The 21,607-nt window shown below is 48.7% G+C and overlaps 2 protein-coding genes across 2 annotated transcripts; both read left to right on the top strand.

The window, feature by feature from the left end:
- Positions 1 to 8,229: 8,229 nt before the first annotated feature.
- Positions 8,230 to 8,640, top strand: PIRT (phosphoinositide interacting regulator of transient receptor potential channels). The gene has a single exon (XM_077833061.1). It carries the CDS (start codon positions 8,230 to 8,232, stop codon positions 8,638 to 8,640), a length of 411 nt encoding a protein of 136 aa, XP_077689187.1.
- Positions 8,641 to 18,874: 10,234 nt separating this feature from the next.
- TMEM238L (transmembrane protein 238 like) lies at positions 18,875 to 19,294 on the top strand. Its single transcript, XM_077833300.1, has one exon. The coding sequence runs from the start codon at positions 18,875 to 18,877 to the stop codon at positions 19,292 to 19,294; it is 420 nt and encodes a 139-aa protein (XP_077689426.1).
- The last annotated feature ends 2,313 nt before the right edge of the window (positions 19,295 to 21,607 follow it).

Genomic DNA, 21,607 nt, shown 5'->3' with positions numbered 1-21,607 from the left:
GGCACTGATGGGAGGACTGACCGTTGGATTGCCCCCTGAGCGTAGAGGAGATAGTTAATGTAGCCGGTTCCCTTGTCTCTGAGAGTGTCGTGCCCACGTGCCGGGATCATCCATGGTGAGTTCACTTTTTAAAACCTTCATTCCTTCAATAATCAGATGCACTCTGTGGCCCTTCACCCAGATGCTTTATTCCTAGACAGTCTCAGCACCAGTGCAGGTCAGTGGCCGGTTGGCTTGCTCCTTTAAGTTCTGCTGCACTTGGAGGTAAAACAAACCTGTCGTTCCATGTGTGGTCATCTCACTGATGTACCTGCTCAGTGGGGTGGATGAAGGTGGGGCTCCCAGTACCTTGTCTGTATATTTCATTTTGCCCAGCTTGGGATCATGTCACCTCTGGCACAAAGAGAAGGGGAACAAGCCAGTTTCTGTGTCATTCACTAGTGCTTAGATTGTGTGGTGAAGGGACTATAGAAAACCCAAACATGGACAGAGTCACCGTGACAGGGGCTCTAAACTCCTAAAACCGGGGGCGGGGGGCGTTAATTATGGTAAATTCCTTGATGTCGCCAACAACCCAAAGAGAGTCAAAGATTCCAAGGCCAGCAGGGACCATTGTGATCATCTAGGCTGACCTCCTTTATAGCCCTGGGCAGAGAACTGCCCCCAAGAAATTCCTAGAGTTGAGCTTTTAGAAACACACCCAGTCCTGGTTTGAAAATTGTCAGTGATGGCTAGTCCACCATGACCCTTGGTAAATTGTTCCAATGGTTAATTACTCACTGTTAAAAATGTATGCCTTATTTCCAGTCTGAATTTGTCTAGCTTCAACTTCCAGCATTGGATCATGTTAGACCTTTCTCCACTAGACTGAAGAGCCCATTATTAAACATTTGCTCCCCATGCAGATACTTACAGACTGTGATCAAGTCACCCCTTAACCTTGTCTTTGTTAAGCCAAATAGATTGAGCTCCTTGAGTCCAGGCAGGTTTTTTAATCCTCTAATCATTCTCATGGCTATTCTCTGACCCCTCTCCAATTTATCAACATCCTTCTTGAATTGTGGGCACCAGAACTGGACACAGGATTCTAGCAGTGTTCACACCAGTGCCAAATACAGAGGTAAAATAACTGCTCTATTTCTTCCTGAGATTCTGCTGTTTATGCATCCCAGGATCGCATTTGCCCTTTTGGCCACAGTGTCACACTAAGAGCTCATGTTCAGATGATTATCCACCATAAACCCAAATCTTTTTCAGAGTCCCTGCTTCGCAGGATAGAGTTCCTCATTCTGTAAGTATGGCCTTTCTTCGTTCCTAGATGCATACTTTTACATGTAACTGTATTAAAGTGCATTCTGTCTGCTTGCACCCAGTTTACCAAGTAATCCAGGTCTCTCTGTATCAGTGACCTGCCCTCTTTATTATTTGCCACTCACCCAATTTTTGGGTCATCTGCAAACTTTATCAATGATGATTTTATGTTTTCTTCCAGGTCACTGATAAAAATGTTAATGTAAATGTAGGGCCACAAAGTGATATTGGCTGGACCCGACTGGAAACACACCCACTAAGTGATGATTCCCCATTTACAGTTACATTTGGAGTTAGCCAGCTTTTAATCCATTTAATGTGTGCCATGTTAATTTTATATCGTTCTAGTTTTTTTATCAAGATGTCGTGCGGTACCAAGTCAAATACCTTACAGACATTGCAATCAATCATGTCAACGCTATTTCCTTATCAACCAACCAGACTTGTACTTTCATCAAAAACAGATATTAAGTTAGTTTGACAGGATCTATTTTCCATAAACCCCCATTGATTTGCATTAATTAACTTCCCCTCCTTTAATTCTTTATTTCTCAGCTCCTGTCTCAGCAGCTTGTCAGCTTGCCTGGGATCGAGGTCAGGCTGAGAGGTCTAGAATTACTGGGGTCATCCCGTTTACTCTTTTTGAAAATTGGCAAATTAGTTTTCACCCAATCTTCTGCAGTTTCCCCAGGGCTCCAAGATCTATTGAAAACATGTTAAGGAACAATAGGAATCATTCCCAGGTGCAATGGCATTGTTTGTTAACTGCACCATAAAAACTTCTACACGCATGAAAAGGGTAGAGAATCCAGGGGACACAGTGAGGGGTGTCTCCATAGGCTGGAGAGCTGCCATTCCAGAGCAGTTTGAGATCCACACACCTTCCCTTTATGATCCCATGCACGTCGCAGTGTATCAATTCCTCCTTTCCATCCACCACAAAGACACCTGTAAATCCAGATGGCGCATTGAGAGATTCCGAGATTCACAGATTCCAAGGCCAGAAAGGACCATTAGAGCATCTAATGTGACCTCCTGCATAACCCAGATCAGAGAAATTCATCCTGTTGCTCCTGTGTTGAGCGTAATAACTTGGGATCCAGTAGCCTTGAAATGCAAAATACATATTGTTGAAAAGGATTTCCCACTTTTACCAGCTCTCCATTTGTTGACTGACTTAGTCAATTTTGTTCTTTTTGTTACTGAGAATCTCTAGATTTCCTAGCAGTTGGAAGTCAAATCTGATTTCCGTTTCTTAGCAATCAGTGGAGGGGACAAAAAAATACCCAAAAACATGTCTCAGGAAACTTAGACAAACCAGGAGATGCTGAGAATTTCCTGCACAAAATAATTGACCTTCCCAGAGTCCCACGCAGCACAGCAGCGAGAGGAGAATGATGCCTTGGGTATTTCTTGACAACCTGCTAAGGGCTCTTGCCAGTAGCCAGGCACCTTGCTGGGATGTTGGAGTTGGGGATGTGGCATTTGTGACTCCTGGTTCCCCCCTTTGGCTGGAAAGAAGTGTTAGGCGGGGAAGACCGGGAAGAGGCCCTATCTCTAGGGACAGGCAGAGTGGGCAATGGTGGGAACAACGCTGCTCCCGCTGGGGACTTGCTGGTCTTTTCCAGCCTTGGGCATTGGTCTTTCTAAGGGCAGCGGGGGCATGCAACTGCCCCTGTGTCAGCAGAAGTGGGGATTGTACCTGAGTCCTCTAGATTGCAATACACAGGCCTCTGCTACCTGAGCTAAAAGTCCTGGCTCTGTTAGCCAAGCTGTAGCAGGCTCATCACCTGTGCGTGGCGACCAGGCCCAGGAGTCACGCTGTGGCACCAGGGACTCATTTGCAGAGCACTCGGGGCAGGGCAGGGGTTGGCTGGAAAGGGGGAAAGCTGATCTCTCTGCACAGCGTGAGGCACTGGCATCAGCCATCCTGTCAGGGCATTGGGCCCGCAGCGCTGAGATGGCAGCACCGCTCAGGGCTGTGAGCCACGCACCCCAGCTGTGGGGGCCTGTGCCGTGCTCAGCGCAGCCAAGTGCCAGGGAACTTCCCGCTTCACCCAACCCCCAAGCAGCTTCCCCTAGGGCTCTCCACAGCTCCTGGCCCTCCTGACCAACTCTGGCCCATTCTGGGTGGCTGTGGCACTGCCCGAGGCCCTAGCCAGCTTGGTCTCGGACGCACAATGCTGCCTTCCACCCGCTGTGCACTCAGCAAAGTAGTTCTGGCCCTGGGGATCCATTCCCAGCTCCAACACTGGCTCCCAGTGCAGGCGGGGCAAGTCGCTCCCCCTCGGCCTGGAGATGGTTATGTCCAGGGGAATGGGCCCTCTGAAGCCAGCCACCCACCCACCCACCTCAGCCCTCTTGAGGGGTCATTATTTGGAAGGGACACAGCCCCAGCAGCCCTGACTGACTGCTACGGGGAGTCTGCCGAGGAGAAGAGAGGGGCTGGATTTACAGCTGGGACACATTTTTTATTTGCCAAAAATACCGTTTCGTCGCCCCGGCTCTATTCACAAATATGACATGAATCTGCCAAATAATTTCTGCAAAAACAATCGTTCAGGATTTCCAACACCCTGAGGGGGCCCACTTGCCTCCACCCACCCTAGCCCCATCGCTAGGGCCCATAACTGGGGTCTGGGAGACGCCAGTGCATTCCCTCCTTTGCCTGGAGTACAAAGGGAGCTGGACTGGGGTGGCCCCTGGTATAAGCACATGCCCTCGCCACGGTGCTCTAGAATCAGCATCTGCTTTGCCTGCCCCAGTGACTATTCAAATATTACAGACACAGTGGAGCAGCTTCACCAGCAGAGAGACTCTTCCCAGACCATCCCATAGGCCAGTGACTGGGGCACCTCTTGTAACGCAGAAGGCCCGAGTTCAGATTCCTCTTCCATGGCAGGCAGTGGAGGGACTGAACCCACTGCAGGGCAGCACCCTAATTACTGGGCTGGCAGTTATACGGGTCAGAGATCCCAGGGCCAGAAGGGACCATTGCGGTCAGCTAGTCTGACAGGCCAGAAGCCTGCCCCACAATCATTCCCAGAGCAGAGCTTTAAGGAAAACACCCAGTCTTGATTTAAAAATTGCCAGTGATGGAGAATCTACCACAATCCTAGGTAAATTGTTCCAGCGATTAATTCCTCTCCCTGTTCAAAATGTAGGTCTTATTTCCAGTCTGAATTTGTCTGTTTTCAACCTCCAGCCGTTGAGTCATGTCATGACTTTCTCTGCTAGACTGAGAGCCCACTATCAAATATTTGTTCCCCAGGCAGGTGCTTACAGACGGCGATCAAGTCACCCCTTAACCTTCTTTTTGTTAAACTAAACAGATTGAGTTCCCTGAGTCCATCACTATAAGATGTTTTCTAATCCTGTAATCATCACCAACTCCTCCTCTGCCTCCATTCTGTGAATCTAGCCCTTTATTTCCTTTGCGTTTACTTGAAAAAAGTGCCCAGAAACTTAAACAAAGCTAAATTCTTGTTGATTCTAGATTCACTAAAATGTTTTGGAATGTTTTATTTCCCTTTGAGTCGAACCAAGTTTTGTTTTTGAACTGCCAGGGACTGGTTAGTCACCCAGCTCTAGTGGGGATGAAGTACTGAGGGTGGGGGCTTATGAGAATCCAGGACAGTCACTTATTTGCATCAGATCTGGGAGCCTCTCTCAGACTCCCAGACAGAGATGTGATCCATTTTGTGATTCTGCTTTTTTCTCACAGTGTTTCCTCATCCTTTCCCCACCCTCTGGATCTATTTTGTCCACCTGTTACATCCTGTCTGGCATGTAGATGGGGAGCTTTCGGGGCAGGGACTGTCTTTTTCGTTCTTTGTCTGTACAGCCCTAGCACAGTGGGGCCCTGACCCTTGACTGGGGATCCTAGCTATTGTTCCCAGCATTATTCCTCCACCTTTCCAAAGGGGTGCACTAGAAGGAAAGTGACCATGGCCAGAACAGGGAGGACACTGTTCACAATAAACTGAACACATGGGCAGGGGGCAAATCTTAGGAGCCACTGGCATCGGGCACTGGCTGCTCCATTTGGACGATTACACCAGAATATGGACAGGTTTTCTTAGCAGCTGTGCCAGCTTGGTAACCTCTCTAACTGCACTCCATTTACACAGCATCAGCTCCCTCATTGATTCCTTGCAATGGGAAATTTTCTGAGGTCTCAGCCCACTTCTGATCTGACAGCTGGCTGGAAGGACTTTCCAGGGCTCACAGTCCAGCCCTGGGCACTTACGAGGCAGTTTTCCATGTCTCCTAACCCCAGCCAAATGCAGGAGATGCAATTTTATGCAGCCCCAAAGATGAACAAAGAAAGCAGATGAAGCTAATCACCCTGCATATGTCAAATGAGGACTGAAGAGTTTTCAAAAGCTTACTGCTCCGGATCACAAATCCTGCCCAGAGCAAACGACTGTGGGCTGTACTAAAAAACATGGGCCTGCACCTGCAAAGCCTTATGACAGTGCTCCACTTCACACGACAGGCCCATTGAAAACACTGGAGTAACTGACGTGCCTAAAGCTAGCCATGGGCCTGAGTCTTTAGATTCGGGCCCAAAGCAGTTAAATGTAATTTCTTCCTTTGCATGCTGAGTCCTGAGTGCAAGGTTCTGGGTTTGCCCCTTAAATAGATACCTACAGGAGACCCCTAAAGCAGAGCATTTCCCTGCACACATTATGCACTCTGTCTTCCCTCTGTTCTTGCAGGAGAATTACAAAGCCCTGAACCTTAGATGGATAGGGGGCTGGCCACAGTTACAAAGCTGGCATCGCTCTCTGTGTCACCCAGCCATTCCTGGGTCATCCAGCCCCCGGTGTGATGGCTGAGAGGCCTGCGCTCCAGGTGAAATAAGCCAAACTACACCTGCAGCTGGGCTGGAATTATTCCACAGACACTGATGAACGAAATAGCTAGACTGGCATCCATGATCTGCCGCTCTCTGGGCTGTAGGCCACGGCGGGTGGATCTGGCATTTTCTGCTGCATAGCAGCTGAAGTTTCCAAAGGGCAGACAGCAAGCATTGAGGGGTTAATCTGCCTGCTTTCTGTGTTTCAGCAACAGCCAGCAACCAATCAGAGCCCAGTAGAAATAGCAGTTTATAGAAACCCCACCACTTTCCCTCTTATCCTAATGGCTTCTCTGCATTACACTGCTGGCTTCCGAGAAAATGGATTTCCTTCTTGATTTGGTGAGAAAGTAACTGCAACCCTGGGGCCCATGAGGAGGCAGCATCACTGACCCAGCAATGCTAGTGAGAGCAATTTGCTGTGTGGATTACTTAGAATCAGAGCCTTTCCACATACATGAGCAGATCCTGCAGCTAACAGCACCTCGGGGAGCGCAAACCACTCACCAGCCCAGAAATGTCTCTCACTCTCCTCCTGGCAAATCAAAGGCTGCGTATTAACACCTAGCCCTGATCTAGCACTTTTCTTCTAGTGAGCTCAAAGCCCTTTGCAAAGGTGGCCAGTATTATTAGCCCCATTGTACAGATGGGGAAACTGAGGCACAGATAGGGGAAGCAACATGCCCAAGGTCACCCAGCAGGCCCCAGGCAGAGCCAGAAATATAACCTAGCCAGGTGTCCTCAGTTCCAGCCTACCATACTAGCTGCTGGGCCACACACTGCCTCCCTAAACTAAAATTACATGTGGCCTTGACAAGTCCCACGTTCTGGGACTGACTGTGGCCAGCTGCTGCCCAGATGCACAAGCAGGGAGAAAGCACAAAGGCAAAGTTAGACCCAGTCCTACCAACTGCTCTGTTTGGTCTCTCATCTCTCTCTCCCCAGGTGGCCTTGTCTAGGCTAGAGTGTTTAGCCCAAGGAAGGCACTACTGTTGGGAGATTTGAACAGGGTGGGTCCCAGCAAGAAACCAGGCTGGATTGGGGGTGCTGGCTGGGGAAAGCTTGTCACTAGGCCCCCCCAGTGCATTCTGGGTTAGAAAGCCTGTGGGGGCAAGCATGTCTGTGGAAGCCATGGCAGTTAGGACCACCTACCTATGCGAGGCTTGTGAGAAGGCATCGTGGCCCACTGGGTAGGGCACTGGACGGGGCAGCTTGGCATGTGCACCACATTCCCAACTTGCTCTCCAAGTTGCCGGGTGAGCTGGGCAAGCCATCACCCCACTCTGTGCCTTAGTTTCCCCATTAGTTAAATGGGGACAATGACACGTTCCCTGGTGAAGCATTTTGGGGTCCTTGTATCTCATGGGCGGGGTCTTCTCTCACTCTGGTGTAAGCAGAGGGGGATTCAGGTGGAAATGCAGGGCATGAGAAAGGAGACACAGGCCACCGGGCCTTCCAGAGCTCTGCTCCTCCCATCCCTTTGATGCCTGCTCTGAGAATGTGGCACACACTGACCGCAGTACCTGGTCAGCTCTGCTGGTTGCTCTAAGGCAGGGCAGGGGCTGCTGGCTAGTGCTGTTAGCCTTGCCCTAGGGGTGGTCCCAAAAGGGCCAGATTTTCCAAAGTGCTCAGCGCCCAGCAGCTCCCACCAAGAGCACTGGGAGGTGCTGGGTGTAGAGCACCCTTGGAAAACTGGCCATTTCACCGAAGTGCCCCAATGGGAGCTGGGTTCTTGTGATCCATGGAGCAAAAACTGCGCCGGACCCATGCACAGGGGCACAGTGTGGGGAGTTCCTATGGGCCTGCTCAATGCCCGGGCACAACTGGGCCCAGCTGGGGTATTTTTAAGCTGCGGTGTTCCCACAGGAGCAATACAGTCCTCTCTCAGCTGCAACCCCGTGAGCCTTTCTGTGCTCTGGCTCTGGGGTGGCCTTTGGCTCCACCTAATCAGTGACCCCTCCAAACAGCATGACCCTGTGAATGAATGTCAGTCCCCGCAGTGCTAATCCTCTGTTTTCCTCTTCTGTTCCTCTCAGGCATTAACCCCCACACCCGCAATGCCCAGCACCATGGAAACCCACCCCAAGAACCTGGATGGGAGTGAAAAGTCCCCTGAATCCAAGGATTTGATCACTAGCAACACAGCCAGCACGCTGTGCATCAGCTCCAGGAGTGAGTCCGTCTGGGCCAATGCACCCAGGAACAAGTGGGAGATCTACCACAAGCCCATCGTGGTGATTTCTGTTGGAGGCGCCATCTTCCTCTTTGGGGTGGTGGTCACCAGCCTGTCCTGCTTCATAACGATCAATAAGAATGTTTACAAAATGTGTGGCCCGGCATTCCTGTCCCTGGGGCTGATGCTCCTGGTTTGCGGCTTCGTCTGGATCCCCGTCATCCGGAAGAAGCAACGGCAGAGACAGAAATCACGCTTTTTTCAGAACATCAAGTCATTCTTCTTTAACCGCTGAGGGCTGCTCAGGCTCAGCACCCGCGGGTGGCAAGCAATGCCTCTTTCAGCCTGGCTGGATTTGCCATGAGATTATTAGGGCCTGATCCTGCTCTTAGACATGCCTAGTGGATCCCCAACTTTGACCTTCTCCTCTCCCCATAGGTGACATTCATCCCCATGCAGGTCCTCTGTGGGCAAGTAAATTTCACACTATGTGCTAGGAGAGCAGAATACTGGTGTGGAGACAAGCAGGTTGGGCCCAAGCGCTAGATTTTGCTCTTGACTGTACATTGAGCAAACTTGCAAACATTGACCATGTCCTATAGAGGACAAAGCTTTGAACTGTATTCATCAACACCCGGCACCTGTACTGCTGAACACCTGTCTGGGATGGTCTCAGGGGCTGGACTTGATGACCTCTCAAGATCCCTTCCAGCTCTACATTTCGATGATTCTATGAATGGGATTTCACTAGAAAATGTAACCCTTTACTCAGGTGACTGACTCTTACTGACACAAGTAGTGGCATTCAAATCCATGGGACTGCTCCATTGAGTAAGAGTCACAGGACAGGTCTGACAGGGTATCGCCGGAAAGGATTTCAGCTGTTCAGGATGTGCTGTGTTAATAGGGGAAACAGGGCTACGCTAGGAAGGGATTGGATTGTTCTCCATCAGCCATATGGCTACAACCCCTCTCTGGCTAAGATGACCAAGTACAACACTTCAAATATAGACGATCCATAGTGCCAGGATATGTCAATGGGATCTGGAGGAGACCGTGCATTCAGAATGCTCTGCAAGGGCAAACAGAATCATTTCTTTCTAGCCAACCCTGCATTGGACCTCAGAGGATACATCCAGAATGATAAACATGCATGATCCACAGCTGAGAATGAAAGGACTTAGATGGGATGTGTATGAAGTTCATCTCGTAATTGTCACTATGAAACGAGCATCTGTGTGCGATGCTACTCCAAAGGGCATTCCAATATGTTGCTTACTCAAGACTTTCTGATGAAGTGTGGGGTGATATTTATTTCTACCTAAACAGCCAAGCTGAAGAGCAACTGAGCACAGACGTAACATTTCTCTGTTCAATTTTACAGACTGTCTAAGAAATTCCGTTCCTCAAGGTCTCTGGCTGCAAGGCTATACTGCACCAATTACATATTTATCTCGGTTTGGAGTGATTGTCTCTGTCGTGATGGATTCCAGCACAGCACAAACCTCAAACATTCCACCTGGGCGGAACAAGAGCAAATGTAAAGGAGATGCCTTGTTTAACTCAAGGCCATTGAACTCCTCTTGTTAAGAATTATGTACCCTGGGAAATTTACCTACAAAAGTGGGAATCATTACCAAATATTTTTGGTTAATATTGTAGTTGCCTTTTTCCAGTGGGGCCCAGTTAGTTTTAAAAAACTTGTAAATACAACATTCCAACTGCAAATCCAACTGTGCAACTGGTCTTTGGTTTGGATACTAGGGACAAGATTTTTACAAATAGTTGCCTAGTTCGTAGTTAGGCGCCTACATAAATCGCCTGATTTTCAAAGCAGCTGAGCTGTTGTTGACTCCACTGAAGTCAATGGGAGCTGAGAAGACTCAGCGACCACAATTGGACTGTGTCTCTGGTTAGCCCCATAAGCATAGCACTGAGTAAACCAATACCTGCATGCAGCCCACTCTTTTTCCCATGTCAGGACACGGCCACGCACCGACACGTCTAGCTTTGGTGAGGTGGTATTGTAACGGCCCAGATGGTTTCTGATGTAGAACAACACTCATCTGAGACCAAATGGCTGCAACTCATGGAAAAGGCACAGTCTGGCTCTTCTTTGCAACCAGAATCCTCCTCTGAGCCAAATGCAGCCATTCAGCCTGGATAGCAAGTTGAATTCCTTAGGAGAAAGAGGAATGAAAGTCTGTGTGGCGCTGGTTGTGTTTTGCAGAACCTCTCTAGTCTTCACAAAGCTTAACGATTTTGTTTCAAACGTCAGAAGTGATCAGACTGCCACCGCTTCTGGTGATCTGAACAATCCTTTTGGACCTTAAAATCTGTGGGGAAGACCCTTAGCTGCTGCATGTTGTCATAATGCCACTGAGGGTCCAGTGACTAGGGCGCTAGCCTAGGGCTTTGCAGACTGAGATCCAATTCTCTTCTCTGCTACAAACTTCCTTGTGCAATCTTGGGCAAGACACTCAGCCTCTCAGTGCCTCAGTTCCCCTCCTGCCCTACCTCACAAGGGGGTTGGGAAGATAAATACACGGAAGATTGTGACATGCTTTTGAGATCTTCTGGTGAAAAGTGCCATATAAGAGCCAGGTACCATTACAAGGCAATGGAGCAATGAGAACTGACACCAGTCCCTAAGGACAGCCTGCGTTTCCCTTGCCCAGCCACAGAGCAGGACTGCTGCTTGAGAAGCTGAGACGCTTGTTCCCTGCTGATGAAATGAAGGGATCTTAAGCTGGAGAAGAAACTGGAGCATCTATTAGAAGATCACATTGGGTTCAGTGCAGCCCTGTCACAATGCATGGCATTCTGCACTCACAGCGACAGCTTCCCATTGAGTCTGGGTCAGGGTGCTGAGATCAGACCATGCTGAGTGTTTCTTGCGCTAACCACATTTGTATCTCTATTTTCTTTCCTGGGAATGACAGTTTTCTAACATGTCCATCGGGCTTGTTATTAAACTGAGCTAAGAGGAAAGTCTCTTTCAGAGCCCTCTACCTACCACAATGCTGATAGAGCTAAGCCAACCAGGCCTGCTTCCAAAGCAATTCAACCAAAAAATAAATCCAGCTGCCACAACACAAAAGTTCCTTCCATGGACACCAGCACCAGGTGCGTGGGTCTAGCCCTTAGCTGCAAAGGGAAGGATCCAGCTGCACTAATGTTAATGCACTGAAATTCACCCTCTTGCCGCAAGTGCAGTGCTGGGCCTGGGCAGGGGCTCTGGGGCCTTAGGGTTAATAGATCCTGGAGAATGCTGCTCTGGTTTGAGCCCTGGGGTTTCATATTAATAGCGAATGTGGGTGGCAGGTGGGGACAGGGAGCCCAATATTCAAGATTCAAGATAAGAAAGTATACAGCCCTGGCTCTGGGGGGCGGCCCTGGTGAATTTGTTCAGTATTCCATGAGCAGATCCCGAAGGAATCCGAGCCATTTCTTGGCTGGCATGGAAATGATTAACTCCCACCCAAGTGCCCTGCCCCTCCCCCCTTAAATTTCAGCTCTACTCCAAAGGAGAGCCTCTGGTGAGTTAACATCCCTTGTACTCCAAGGTGTCTGGGACTCTCCAGATTCTCAGATCCACTGACGTTCATAGGTGCAGCTCCACTGACTCTGGCTCTGTGAGGGAGTCTCCTTGTCTGAGACTCCTCCTGGGAGTCCCCTCAGTTTTGCCTGAAACAAATGCAGCTCAGCCAGCCGTCTCTTGAAGGTTCAGATGAGGTGAGGTACCCAAGAGAGTTGAGATGCTCCCCGGGCTCGGAGCACTACCTGCTAAAGGACGGTAGTGCCGTGCGCACAAGACACCAAACCCCAACCTTGCCGTGGGCAGAGCACTCGGCCAGAAGCTGATTTACTGGTATCTGACTGTATTCTGAAGTGGTTGGATTGTCCATAGGGGAGTCCCCATCTGGGATGTGACAAGCTGAGGGTGGCTTCCTCTTAAATCTCTCCCATGCCCTGATTTTACTCCTGTGCCTGCTAATGCCTTGTTGGGGGGGTGGATGTCGCTCTGGCCGGATGGTGCCTGATTTCCGAATGCAATGAATAAAGTACTGGACCAAACTCCCCTCGCTGTTTGCATGTAACTGTGGTGATGGAAAGACCCCCAGGGGTCACCGCTCCCAGCCCAGTCTGAGGAGAGGGCGTTCGAGTCTGTGCTGCTGCTGGGGTCACAAGCTGTCCTGCCTTCAAAAATCGAAGATGGCCTGCCCACATGAGCAAGGGCTACTCATGTGAGTAAGAACTGCTCCCAGGGCCCCTCAGGGCTGCTGTGAAACTTGAGCAATGCCTGGGTCTTGTGCTGACACCTCTACTCAGGTGAATTTTCCAGGTGCACCATTGCTTTGTGTAAAGGCTTTATCATATGCTCTGTATTATTCCCCTCCCATTGCCTGTGCATCCCAACAGTGTTTGCTTTTCTTGGCTGCAGCTTCCCACTGAACAGGTGTCTTTATTGATTGATCTACAAAGGGCCCACACAGTTCAATTAACAGTGTCTGTTCAGTGTGCAGCTATGGTCAAAGGAGATGTCAGGATGCATAGAGAACAGGATGGAGAATAACACAGAGAGCAGAGTAATGCCTCTATATAATCAATGGTGCCCCCTTATCGGCGTACTGTGTGCAGCACTGGACACCCCATCTCAAAAAGGACATTGCGGAACTGGAAGGGGATCAGAGAAGGGTTTTGAGAATGACCGAGAGCCTAGATAACTCTCCTATGAAGAGATTGAAAAGACTGGGATTGTTACCTAAAGAGGAGACAGATAAGAGGGGATGTGATAGAACTACGTAAAATAATTAGTGGTCTAGAGAAAGTAGCTCAGGAACGTCTCTTCTCCCTGTCGTCACACAAGAACAAGGGGAGCGTCACTTCAATTAAAAGGTGCCAAACCTGAAAGCGAGAAAAGGAAATGTGCAACTAGACTGTGGAAGTCACAGTCACGGAAAGTTGTAGCGGTGAAGGATTTAGCAAGACTGAAAAAAGAGCTCATCAGACTCTAGAATAAAGGTACGTGAGTCCTTTCCAGAATAGTCTGGATGGGGCAGAAGAGCTGTTTTAAGAAGGTATCAGGTGACACGCCCAATCTGATTATCTCCAACTCTTGCTAAAACAAGGTTAGATGCTACTTGCCTCCTCCCCTTGTTCTATAAAACAAGAAGGAAATTCATTACAAAACTCAATAGTGCTGGGCATCAGCAGTTCAAATGTGCACGTGAAAGGTCGTGACCCAGCCAAACCTGTTGACCGCAACTCGCCCCCGGTTTAAACCTTAGGCTGTTGGTTATTGCAGATCTTCTGGGAAAGGCTCAAGTTCTCTTTTTTAGCACAAATAGAAAAGTCAGGGCGCGGTCAGGCAGCCTTTATGCACGTGGGTCATGGCCGCAGGGTTGAGCCCATTGTCATCCAGCATTTGCAGAGACAAGCCCAAAAGCAGGTGTCATGTCTGGCTGTGTTTGTGTTTCCTCTTACTATGAATTGGGTTTCATTTCACCACAGAGGGGCCAAAGTCATCCCTAGTGTAACTTTACTGAATTTGACACCCTTGCTGTCCACTTCTACGGGGATCCATGTTATTGTATACTGACCATGTCCCCGGGGGATGCTGGAGCACGCAAACACAACGATTGTGCAGCAGACAAAGGGGGAAGAGAGGAAGAAACAAGCGTGGGCACCATGCCTGAGATGCCCCTATCATCACAGGGAATACATCAGTGCCACATACCCATCTCAGTCTAACAGGTAATCCCGGTTTAGGGGCCCACAGAAGGAGGAAGCAGCCCTAGAGTGCCAGTCATGGAGGGATGTTCCTTTCCAAGCCTGGATCCAAAGATCAGTGTCACCCGTGTGTGAAAGAGCTGGAATCACTAATCCAGTGTCTAATTCCATGTTTACACCAAGGTGCTGCTGGAATGCAAGTATCTTCCATGTATTTAACCTATGTCCCAGCAGCATTCAGGGCTTGTCTAGACTTAAAATGCTGCAGCAGCATACCTGTAGCACTTCAGTGAAGATGTTACCTACGCCAATGGGAGGGCTTCTCCAGCTGGCATAGCTAATCCAGCTCCCAGAGAGGACGTAGATAAGTCGATGGGAAAATTCTCCTGATGACATCATGGTGTCTACACAAGGGGTTAGGTCGCTTTAAGCGCGTTGCTCAGGGGTGTGGGTTTTTCACACTCCAGAACAACGGTGATACCGACCCACTTTCCTAGTGCAACCCAGACCTCAGGTATTTACCTGTCTCTGTTTGCTGCAGAGTCAATGTAACCACCTCTGGAAAAGCTAGTTCCTCATGTTTTCATGCTAGATTCAATGTCCCTTCCAAAATGTGTACTGTCAGTAATCACAATAACTAGGGATATGCTGGATATCCATATGAAATATCAGGTTTCAGAGTAACAGCCGTGTTAGTCTGTATTCGCAAAAAGAAAAGGAGTACTTGTGGCACCTTAGAGACTAACCAATTTATTTGAGCATGAGCTTTCATGAGCTACAGAAGTGAGCTGTAGCTCACGAAAGCTCATGCTCAAATAAATTGGTTAGTCTCTAAGGTGCCACAAGTACTCCTTTTCATATCAAATATCCAATCTCTATTTCAATCCTAGGCTATGCTTACGTTAGACTTCTGCTAGCGTGTCGGGCAGGGATAGGAAAAAGTGTGATCCCTGACTAGCACCTAGTGTAGATGCAGCCCTACCTGCAAGGCTGCACTTTTACTGGTATAGCTTGTTTCACTCGTGGGGGGCAGGTTCAATACAATGGTAAATGCTCAGCTTTTCTGGTACAGCTGCAGCCGCACTAGAAGCACTTCGTTAGTGTAGTGCCCTAGTATTCCTATGCCAGTAAAGCCTTTCTAGTGTAGACGTGGCCCCAACATTAATAGCAACAGACTCTACAGCCCAAGTACCCACAGAGCAGAAAATCACACCACTGTGAGAGCTGCAACAAGAGGACATGAGATCCCAGTGGCCCTACAGCAGTCATTGTGATGTTGGGTGCTATCTCTTAAGAGTGGTGGGCCTGCAGGCTCAGGGAAATTCCCCCATGAGAAGCCAGGTGTTGCAGCAATGCAGGTAGTCTTGATTTTCCTGATGGATCTCACCGACTCCTTGGGCATATCATGTTTCAGCAGAAGCCAGCACAGAAGGGGGAATTGTTTACTTAAAAATGCCCTGACTGAGGACATTTAAAGCACTTCTATGGTTATGATCTTCTGTAAGCCATATGCAGCAGAAGAATTATCTAGGATGGGAGCAGTCTTGTATGCTGGGTGAACTTGGCATGTGGGGGTCAGAGGTTCAGCATGCCTAAAAAGCTAAAAGTCCAGATGCTTCTCAGATGCTTATCTGTTTTCCAACCTCTTTTGTCTGGAGGCTGGGCAGGTAATGTCACAGGAACAGGCTTTCTCCAGAGATTTCCAGCGTAGCCTGGTTTTTGTCCGGTCTAAAATACCAGCCCTTTGTATCCTGAATGAAACTTGGAATTGCACAGTAAAAATCCCTGCCCTTCTCAGCATGTAAATAGGCAAGCTGTGTCTTTCAAGGGGCACTCTCTAGTCAGTTTCCAAATGTGAAACTGAAATAGTTCCACTTGTTGGCTCTGCCCCTGGGCCCCCTGCCACTGGCTGTCATTTCTACAGTCACATTTTTTGTACTTAAAAAGAAAATGTCCTATGCCCTATTACTGAGTGAAAGACTCACACAAAGAGGGGAAACCAAGGCAGGGGCCATCCCTTTGTTCGGTTTGTCCAGCACAATGGAAGCCTGGGTTGTGATTAAGACTCCTCAGTATTCTGCAATACAAATAAATCAATGAGGCTCAGATCTTGCCAATGCTTACACACCAGTGACTGTAAAGTGACTCACATTGGCTCCAGTGAGCTCAGCTGATTACTCAGGAGAAAGAGTGGAACAGACCAGACACAAAGCGCCAGCAAATTCACAGTGTAAACACCTTGAAAACCAGAGACAAATGCTTTTTTCTCTCTAATGTCTCAGTTCTAGTGATTGGTTTCTTTTCACAGGTTAAATATTTTCAGAGTGATTTGCAAATGGATGGTGTCTGTCCCTTTAAGTTTGAAGAGACAAGGTGGGTGAGGGAACGTCTTTTATTGGACCAGCTTCTGTTGAGGAGAGAGTCAAGAAACTGATCCAATAAAAGAGATTCCCTCCCTCACCTTGTCTCTCTAATACGCTGGGACCAACATGGCTACAATAATGCGGCAAACAACTGTTAAATTTAACACTTTTGGGAGTTCCTTCTCTATACCCTTTAGACAGCTGGGAGATTAGCCATTGTTTTTTTTTGTTTGTTTGTTTTTTTTTGAAGCAGTGAGCACCCACAAATCCCAGAGAAGTCAAAGGGAGCAGTGGGTTCTCAGACCACCTTTGGAAAGGGAAAATTAAGCCATGCCATTGACTTCAGTGGGGATTGGATCAAGGCTTAGCCCTGGTGAGAGATACCATCACTGGATAAGATTTGCAATTGGAATCTATGACAGTGTAACTAATTAGTGATAACAGAGCAATTAGCAATTGCCCCTGGGGTTACATACATGTGAGACTGAGGCACCAAGTAAGTGTTTCTCTTCAGAGCCTACAGTAAACCAGAATGCTCTGTCCTGGAAAACCCATGAGCAAGTGTTCTGTGTTTGCTTGGATTATATCTTGCCTGCTACCTTGGAGATTTACTGGTTAGACATAGCAGGAACCAGTAAAGCAATATGGCCTTGATTTTTTTTTTTTTTTAAAGACAGTTTGTGGATTTGTCAGCTTTATAAATAAGTGCTGGAGTATTCTGCAGTAATGCCTCAGAATAGGACAGTTTACAATGGTGCAGTGTTGGGAGCTCTTACTAGGAAATATTGCAGTGTTTTATATAAAATGTGTTCAAATTGAGCTGAACACTCCCCAAATCACTGGGTTTATCTGTATCATTTTCACCAATTAGTGGTTGACCCGCTCTGTTACAAGCACCTTTAGGAAACAAAAAGGTTGTTCCCTCACACTGAATATGCTGTGAGTTACTGTCTGTATATGGCATCAAATTAATCTGAACAAATCCATGAGCCTCACCCCAAATCTCAGGGCCTACATACAGTAATAGCTCTCATGGTCTCCTGCATATTCCCCCCACACACACCATTTCTGGCAGGCTAGAAAGCTGTGGCCTTGTCTACAATCTGTACTTTCACCACCGTAGCACCATGATGCAAACCCATAGGGTAGATCCCCCACCTAAAAACTGACTTGCATTGATACACCTCATCCTGGTTTGACAATCTAAGGGTTTGTCTATGCATGAAGTTAACTATGGGTCAAGCTAAACAGGAACAAGGTGCTCCTATTCCAGAATAGTAGTATCCACACATGGAGCTATTCAGGAATAACTGTTCCTGAATAACTCCATGAGTAGAAAGAAAAGGAGTACTTGTGGCACCTTAGAGACTAACCAATTTATTTGAGCATGAGCTTTCATGAGTAAGTAATCAGCTGTAGCTCACGAAAGCTCATGCTCAAATAAATTGGTTAGTCTCTAAGGTGCCACAAGTACTCCTTTTCTTTTTGCAAATACAGACTAACACGGCTGTTACTCTGATCCATGAGTAGAGAAACCCAAGAAGAGTCTGAATTCTGCTGAGAGATTACATTGGGTTTGAGCAGGTAAGGATTGCAGATTATAGTACTAAAACATACAATTTGGCATCACCACTCTGGAGTGACACATTCAAACAGATTATGGCCCTTGAAATTACATTACTTTCTGCAAGTTTTGCAGTGCTGCTGCTATACCGCTGTAGTCTAGACACTCAGTAGTCAGGGAAGGAGGTTTTCCATCACTGTAGTAAATCCACCCCCTTGAGAGGCAGTAGCCAGGTAGAGAAAAGAATTCTTCCATTGATTTAGCAGTGTCTGTACCGAGGCTCAAGTCTGCTTAATTACATCTCTCAGGTGCACGGATTTTCTTCCAGTTTTCAAGCTCTGTACAAAGGCACAGGCTTATGATCCTCATTTTACTGAAGGGGAAACTGAGGCACAGCACAGCTTAGCATTGTGCAGTGTAGCAGCAGTGTTAAGGTTCCTCATAGGACCAACACAAGGGTGATAAATCCCCTCTAGGCACCACTGAGTCTCCTGTACAAACACCAGCTATAGCTACTGCCGGTTCTACCCATTCTCACTCCTAACCTTCCCTACCGCCTAGCTGCGTAAAGCCAGGGCGGCGCTGCAGCTCAGGGCTGAACTGCACAGTCCTTAAAGGGGACTTCGAGCCCCCATCTGCACTCCAACCCCTTAACTATTAAGTCAGAGGAAAGGTGTCCCAGCCCTGAACGTTGGCTCATGTATCTAGAGCCCATCCCTTTCCATAGAGGTATAGGCGTGGTCTAGGCTTTATATAGACCAGGTGGGCGGGAAATGGCTACAGAGTGGGCGTGGTTTGTGCTATATGTAGAGGGGGGCGGGGCTAGCAGCCGCTCTACTCAGGTGCGCGGCGCTGCAGGTACCGCCGCTATGGTGTACAGCTGCGGGCGCTGCGCACTTTTCCTGCTTGGGGCTCTGGCTCTGGACGCGGCCGGGCTAGTATTGGTGCTGGTGGGGTCGGTGGTGCAGCCGACCCGGGCTGGGCGGCCGTATGGGGACTGCCTGGTGCTGTCCGGGGCGCTGCTGCTCTTCCTCTCGCTGCTCTGCTGGCTGCTGTGGTACGCGGGGAACCTGCGCGGGGTGCCGGCCTCTGAGCTGCCCCCGGGGGCCCGCAGCCCCGGGCAGCTGCCACGCTCTAGCCTGCTCCGCCTGGCTAGCAAGCTCTCGGAGCGCCTGTCCCAGCGCCGCCCGCCGCTGCCCGGCCCTTCCCCGCCGGCCCCCGGGTCGCTGGAGCTCCGCCGCCTGTGCGCCATGGAGAGCCCGGGGGCGCCCGGGGACCGGCTGGTGTGAGAGTCCGCCCGCGGCGCCCGGAGAGGCAGGTAACCGCCCGTGCCCTCCGCTGCCGCACACAGAGCAGGGCGAGCCCCCGGTGGCCGCGGACGCGGTGCCGAGCTGGTAGCTGGCACAGGAGCCTCGGGACGCAGCGCGGGTCCGCTGGCGCCGCAGGGGCGCAGAGTTTCCAGCGCAGGAGCTGTGTACCGGGCAGGGCGAGCCTGGAGCGCAGGCCTGGGTCCCCAGCTGGAACAGCCAGGCGGTTCTATGGGGTGATGCCCGATGGTGGCTGGCTGTACAAGCCACAGGGGCCGGGACTCGAACCTTGATGTTCTCTGAGCCCCTGCTCAGCCCGCTAGACCCTGCTGCCTCTGAGGGTGAGGTTGCTGAGGAGAGAACAGCAAAGGAGCCCAAGAAGGTCCTGTGGCAGTATCTGTTTAACCCTCTGGTGAGCAGAAACTCTCTTGCACCTTACACACCCCCTACCCAGTCTTTTGGCCGGCAGTATAGGAAAAGCCACTTTTGTAAGGACACCAATTCCTTGGCTGACTTGAACCAAAGCAACTGCTCCCCTCTGTGACCTGTCTGGAAGCTGTACCAACAGTGGTATGTCTAGCATAGATGCCTCACTATTTTCTTCTGTGTCAGATCAATAGATGGCCCCTGGGTGACCAGATTGGACTGTGGCCTATGTAAACTGATATTGTTCAATTACTGCGGCAAGGGGATGGATGCTTTAAGTAGCATTAGAGAGCGTTTACTGAAGAGAGACAAGTACATCTGTACTTAAGGTCCAGTGCTTATGCCCATTTATTTCCAGTGTTTTCTAGCCGCTGCTGTGGATGCCCTGGTGTGAGTCCCACTGTAAAATACAATTTACATTGATGCAGTGGTTTGGGCACCAGCAGAGCTTGTGCAAGCTTCAAACAATATGGAAAATGTTACGACTCTGAATGAACTGGAGTATTTAATATAGTGTTTTATATGCCTGCCAGCTGCTCTTGCACACTGACTCAACTTGCCTTGAGTTGTACCTTAAGGGAAAACCCTGTGTTGTAACAAATTAGCGCTGTTGCTTTAGGACGAAAGGGTCTGTCACTGTTTTCCAGATCCGTCTTCAGTGGATTTCTTGGAGTGCAGCTAAATAGTTCTTCAGAAATAGCTATTCTGCTTTAAATTCACCCCCTACCTTCTTCCAGAATAACTTTGGTGTGTAGCCAAACTCATAATATATTTCCAATCTCACGGGATTTCAGTCTAGAGAGGAAGATGAGGTGACTGCTTTGTAAAATCCTTGACAGTCAGCCTGGGGTGTAATGAGGACTTCTCTCAGCTGGCTTCCAGCTGTATGTTAATGTCTTTGGCTGGCATATGAATGGTGCTGATCTCTCACTCAGCTGTGTGAAATGTCTCAGGGCTGCTGGACTTCCCCTTCCACACCCCAAGGATTTGTATCAGCAGGGTGCAGGGGAATGGAAAAAATCTGAATGCTATTACAAAGCTACTTTGCAAATTGGTGTCATTCTAAACAGACTAGATCACAGGTTTTGAGGTTCCTACCTCCTCCTCTACATAGGTGTTTGAAGCAACTATCATGTTAATCAACTCCAGTTCTTTAAGGAACCCTTGCCTAGTTCCACTTCCCTGACACATGACACAGAAATACATCTAAAGCTCGATGTTTAAGCTCTTTTCCAATTTGTGTATTTAGATGTAGATCTAGATCTCATGTGCCATACTATTCTGTTTTTCACTAGCACGTTGGATGCTGTTGCCCACAAAGGGAGAATATAACAAGCAAAAACCCCAGCATCTCTTCCCTACTTGTTTACTACCTTTAGAAATATTAAGAATGTCACTTCTGGTCGAAGCTGTCCTTTTCCTGAAGGTCCTATGGGGGTTAGAGCATGAGCTTTGTGCACACTGAATTTAACACTGTTTCTAAACTTTTGTCCCCTTGATCAATGTTCTAAAGATTCTTGTGATGTCATAATCTCACTAATTCTCCAGTCACTAAAAAGAAAAGGAATCTTCCAGGGTGGACCAGACTGGAACTTCTAGTGTTTTGAAAGCAGTTGTATAGATCTATTATAGCAGAATAACCATCTCCCTCTCAGGGCTGGTCTACACTGGAAATTTATACTGGCATAGCTCCATCTCCCGGGTATGGAAGATCCACACATCTGAGGGATGTAGCTCTAGTGACTTAACCCGGATGTCCATGGTGCTAGGTCACTAGAAGAATTCTTCTGTCCGCTTAGGCCTAGTCTAGACTAGAAAATTAGACCGGTTTAACGGTCAGCCAGGGGTGTAAAAATCCACCCCCTGAGC

The sequence above is a fragment of the Eretmochelys imbricata genome, chromosome 14 (assembly GCF_965152235.1).
Source record: "Eretmochelys imbricata isolate rEreImb1 chromosome 14, rEreImb1.hap1, whole genome shotgun sequence".
NCBI lineage: Eukaryota > Metazoa > Chordata > Testudines > Cheloniidae > Eretmochelys > Eretmochelys imbricata.
Note: the sequence above shows the minus strand (reverse complement) of the source record. Positions and strands in the feature narration are given on the sequence as shown.

Bases quoted from the DNA above. Each gene is read 5' to 3' on its own strand.
- TMEM238L (XM_077833300.1), top strand. From the start codon at position 18,875: ATGGTGTACAGCTGCGGGCGCTGCGCACTTTTCCTGCTTGGGGCTCTG.
- PIRT (XM_077833061.1), top strand. From the start codon at position 8,230: ATGCCCAGCACCATGGAAACCCACCCCAAGAACCTGGATGGGAGTGAA.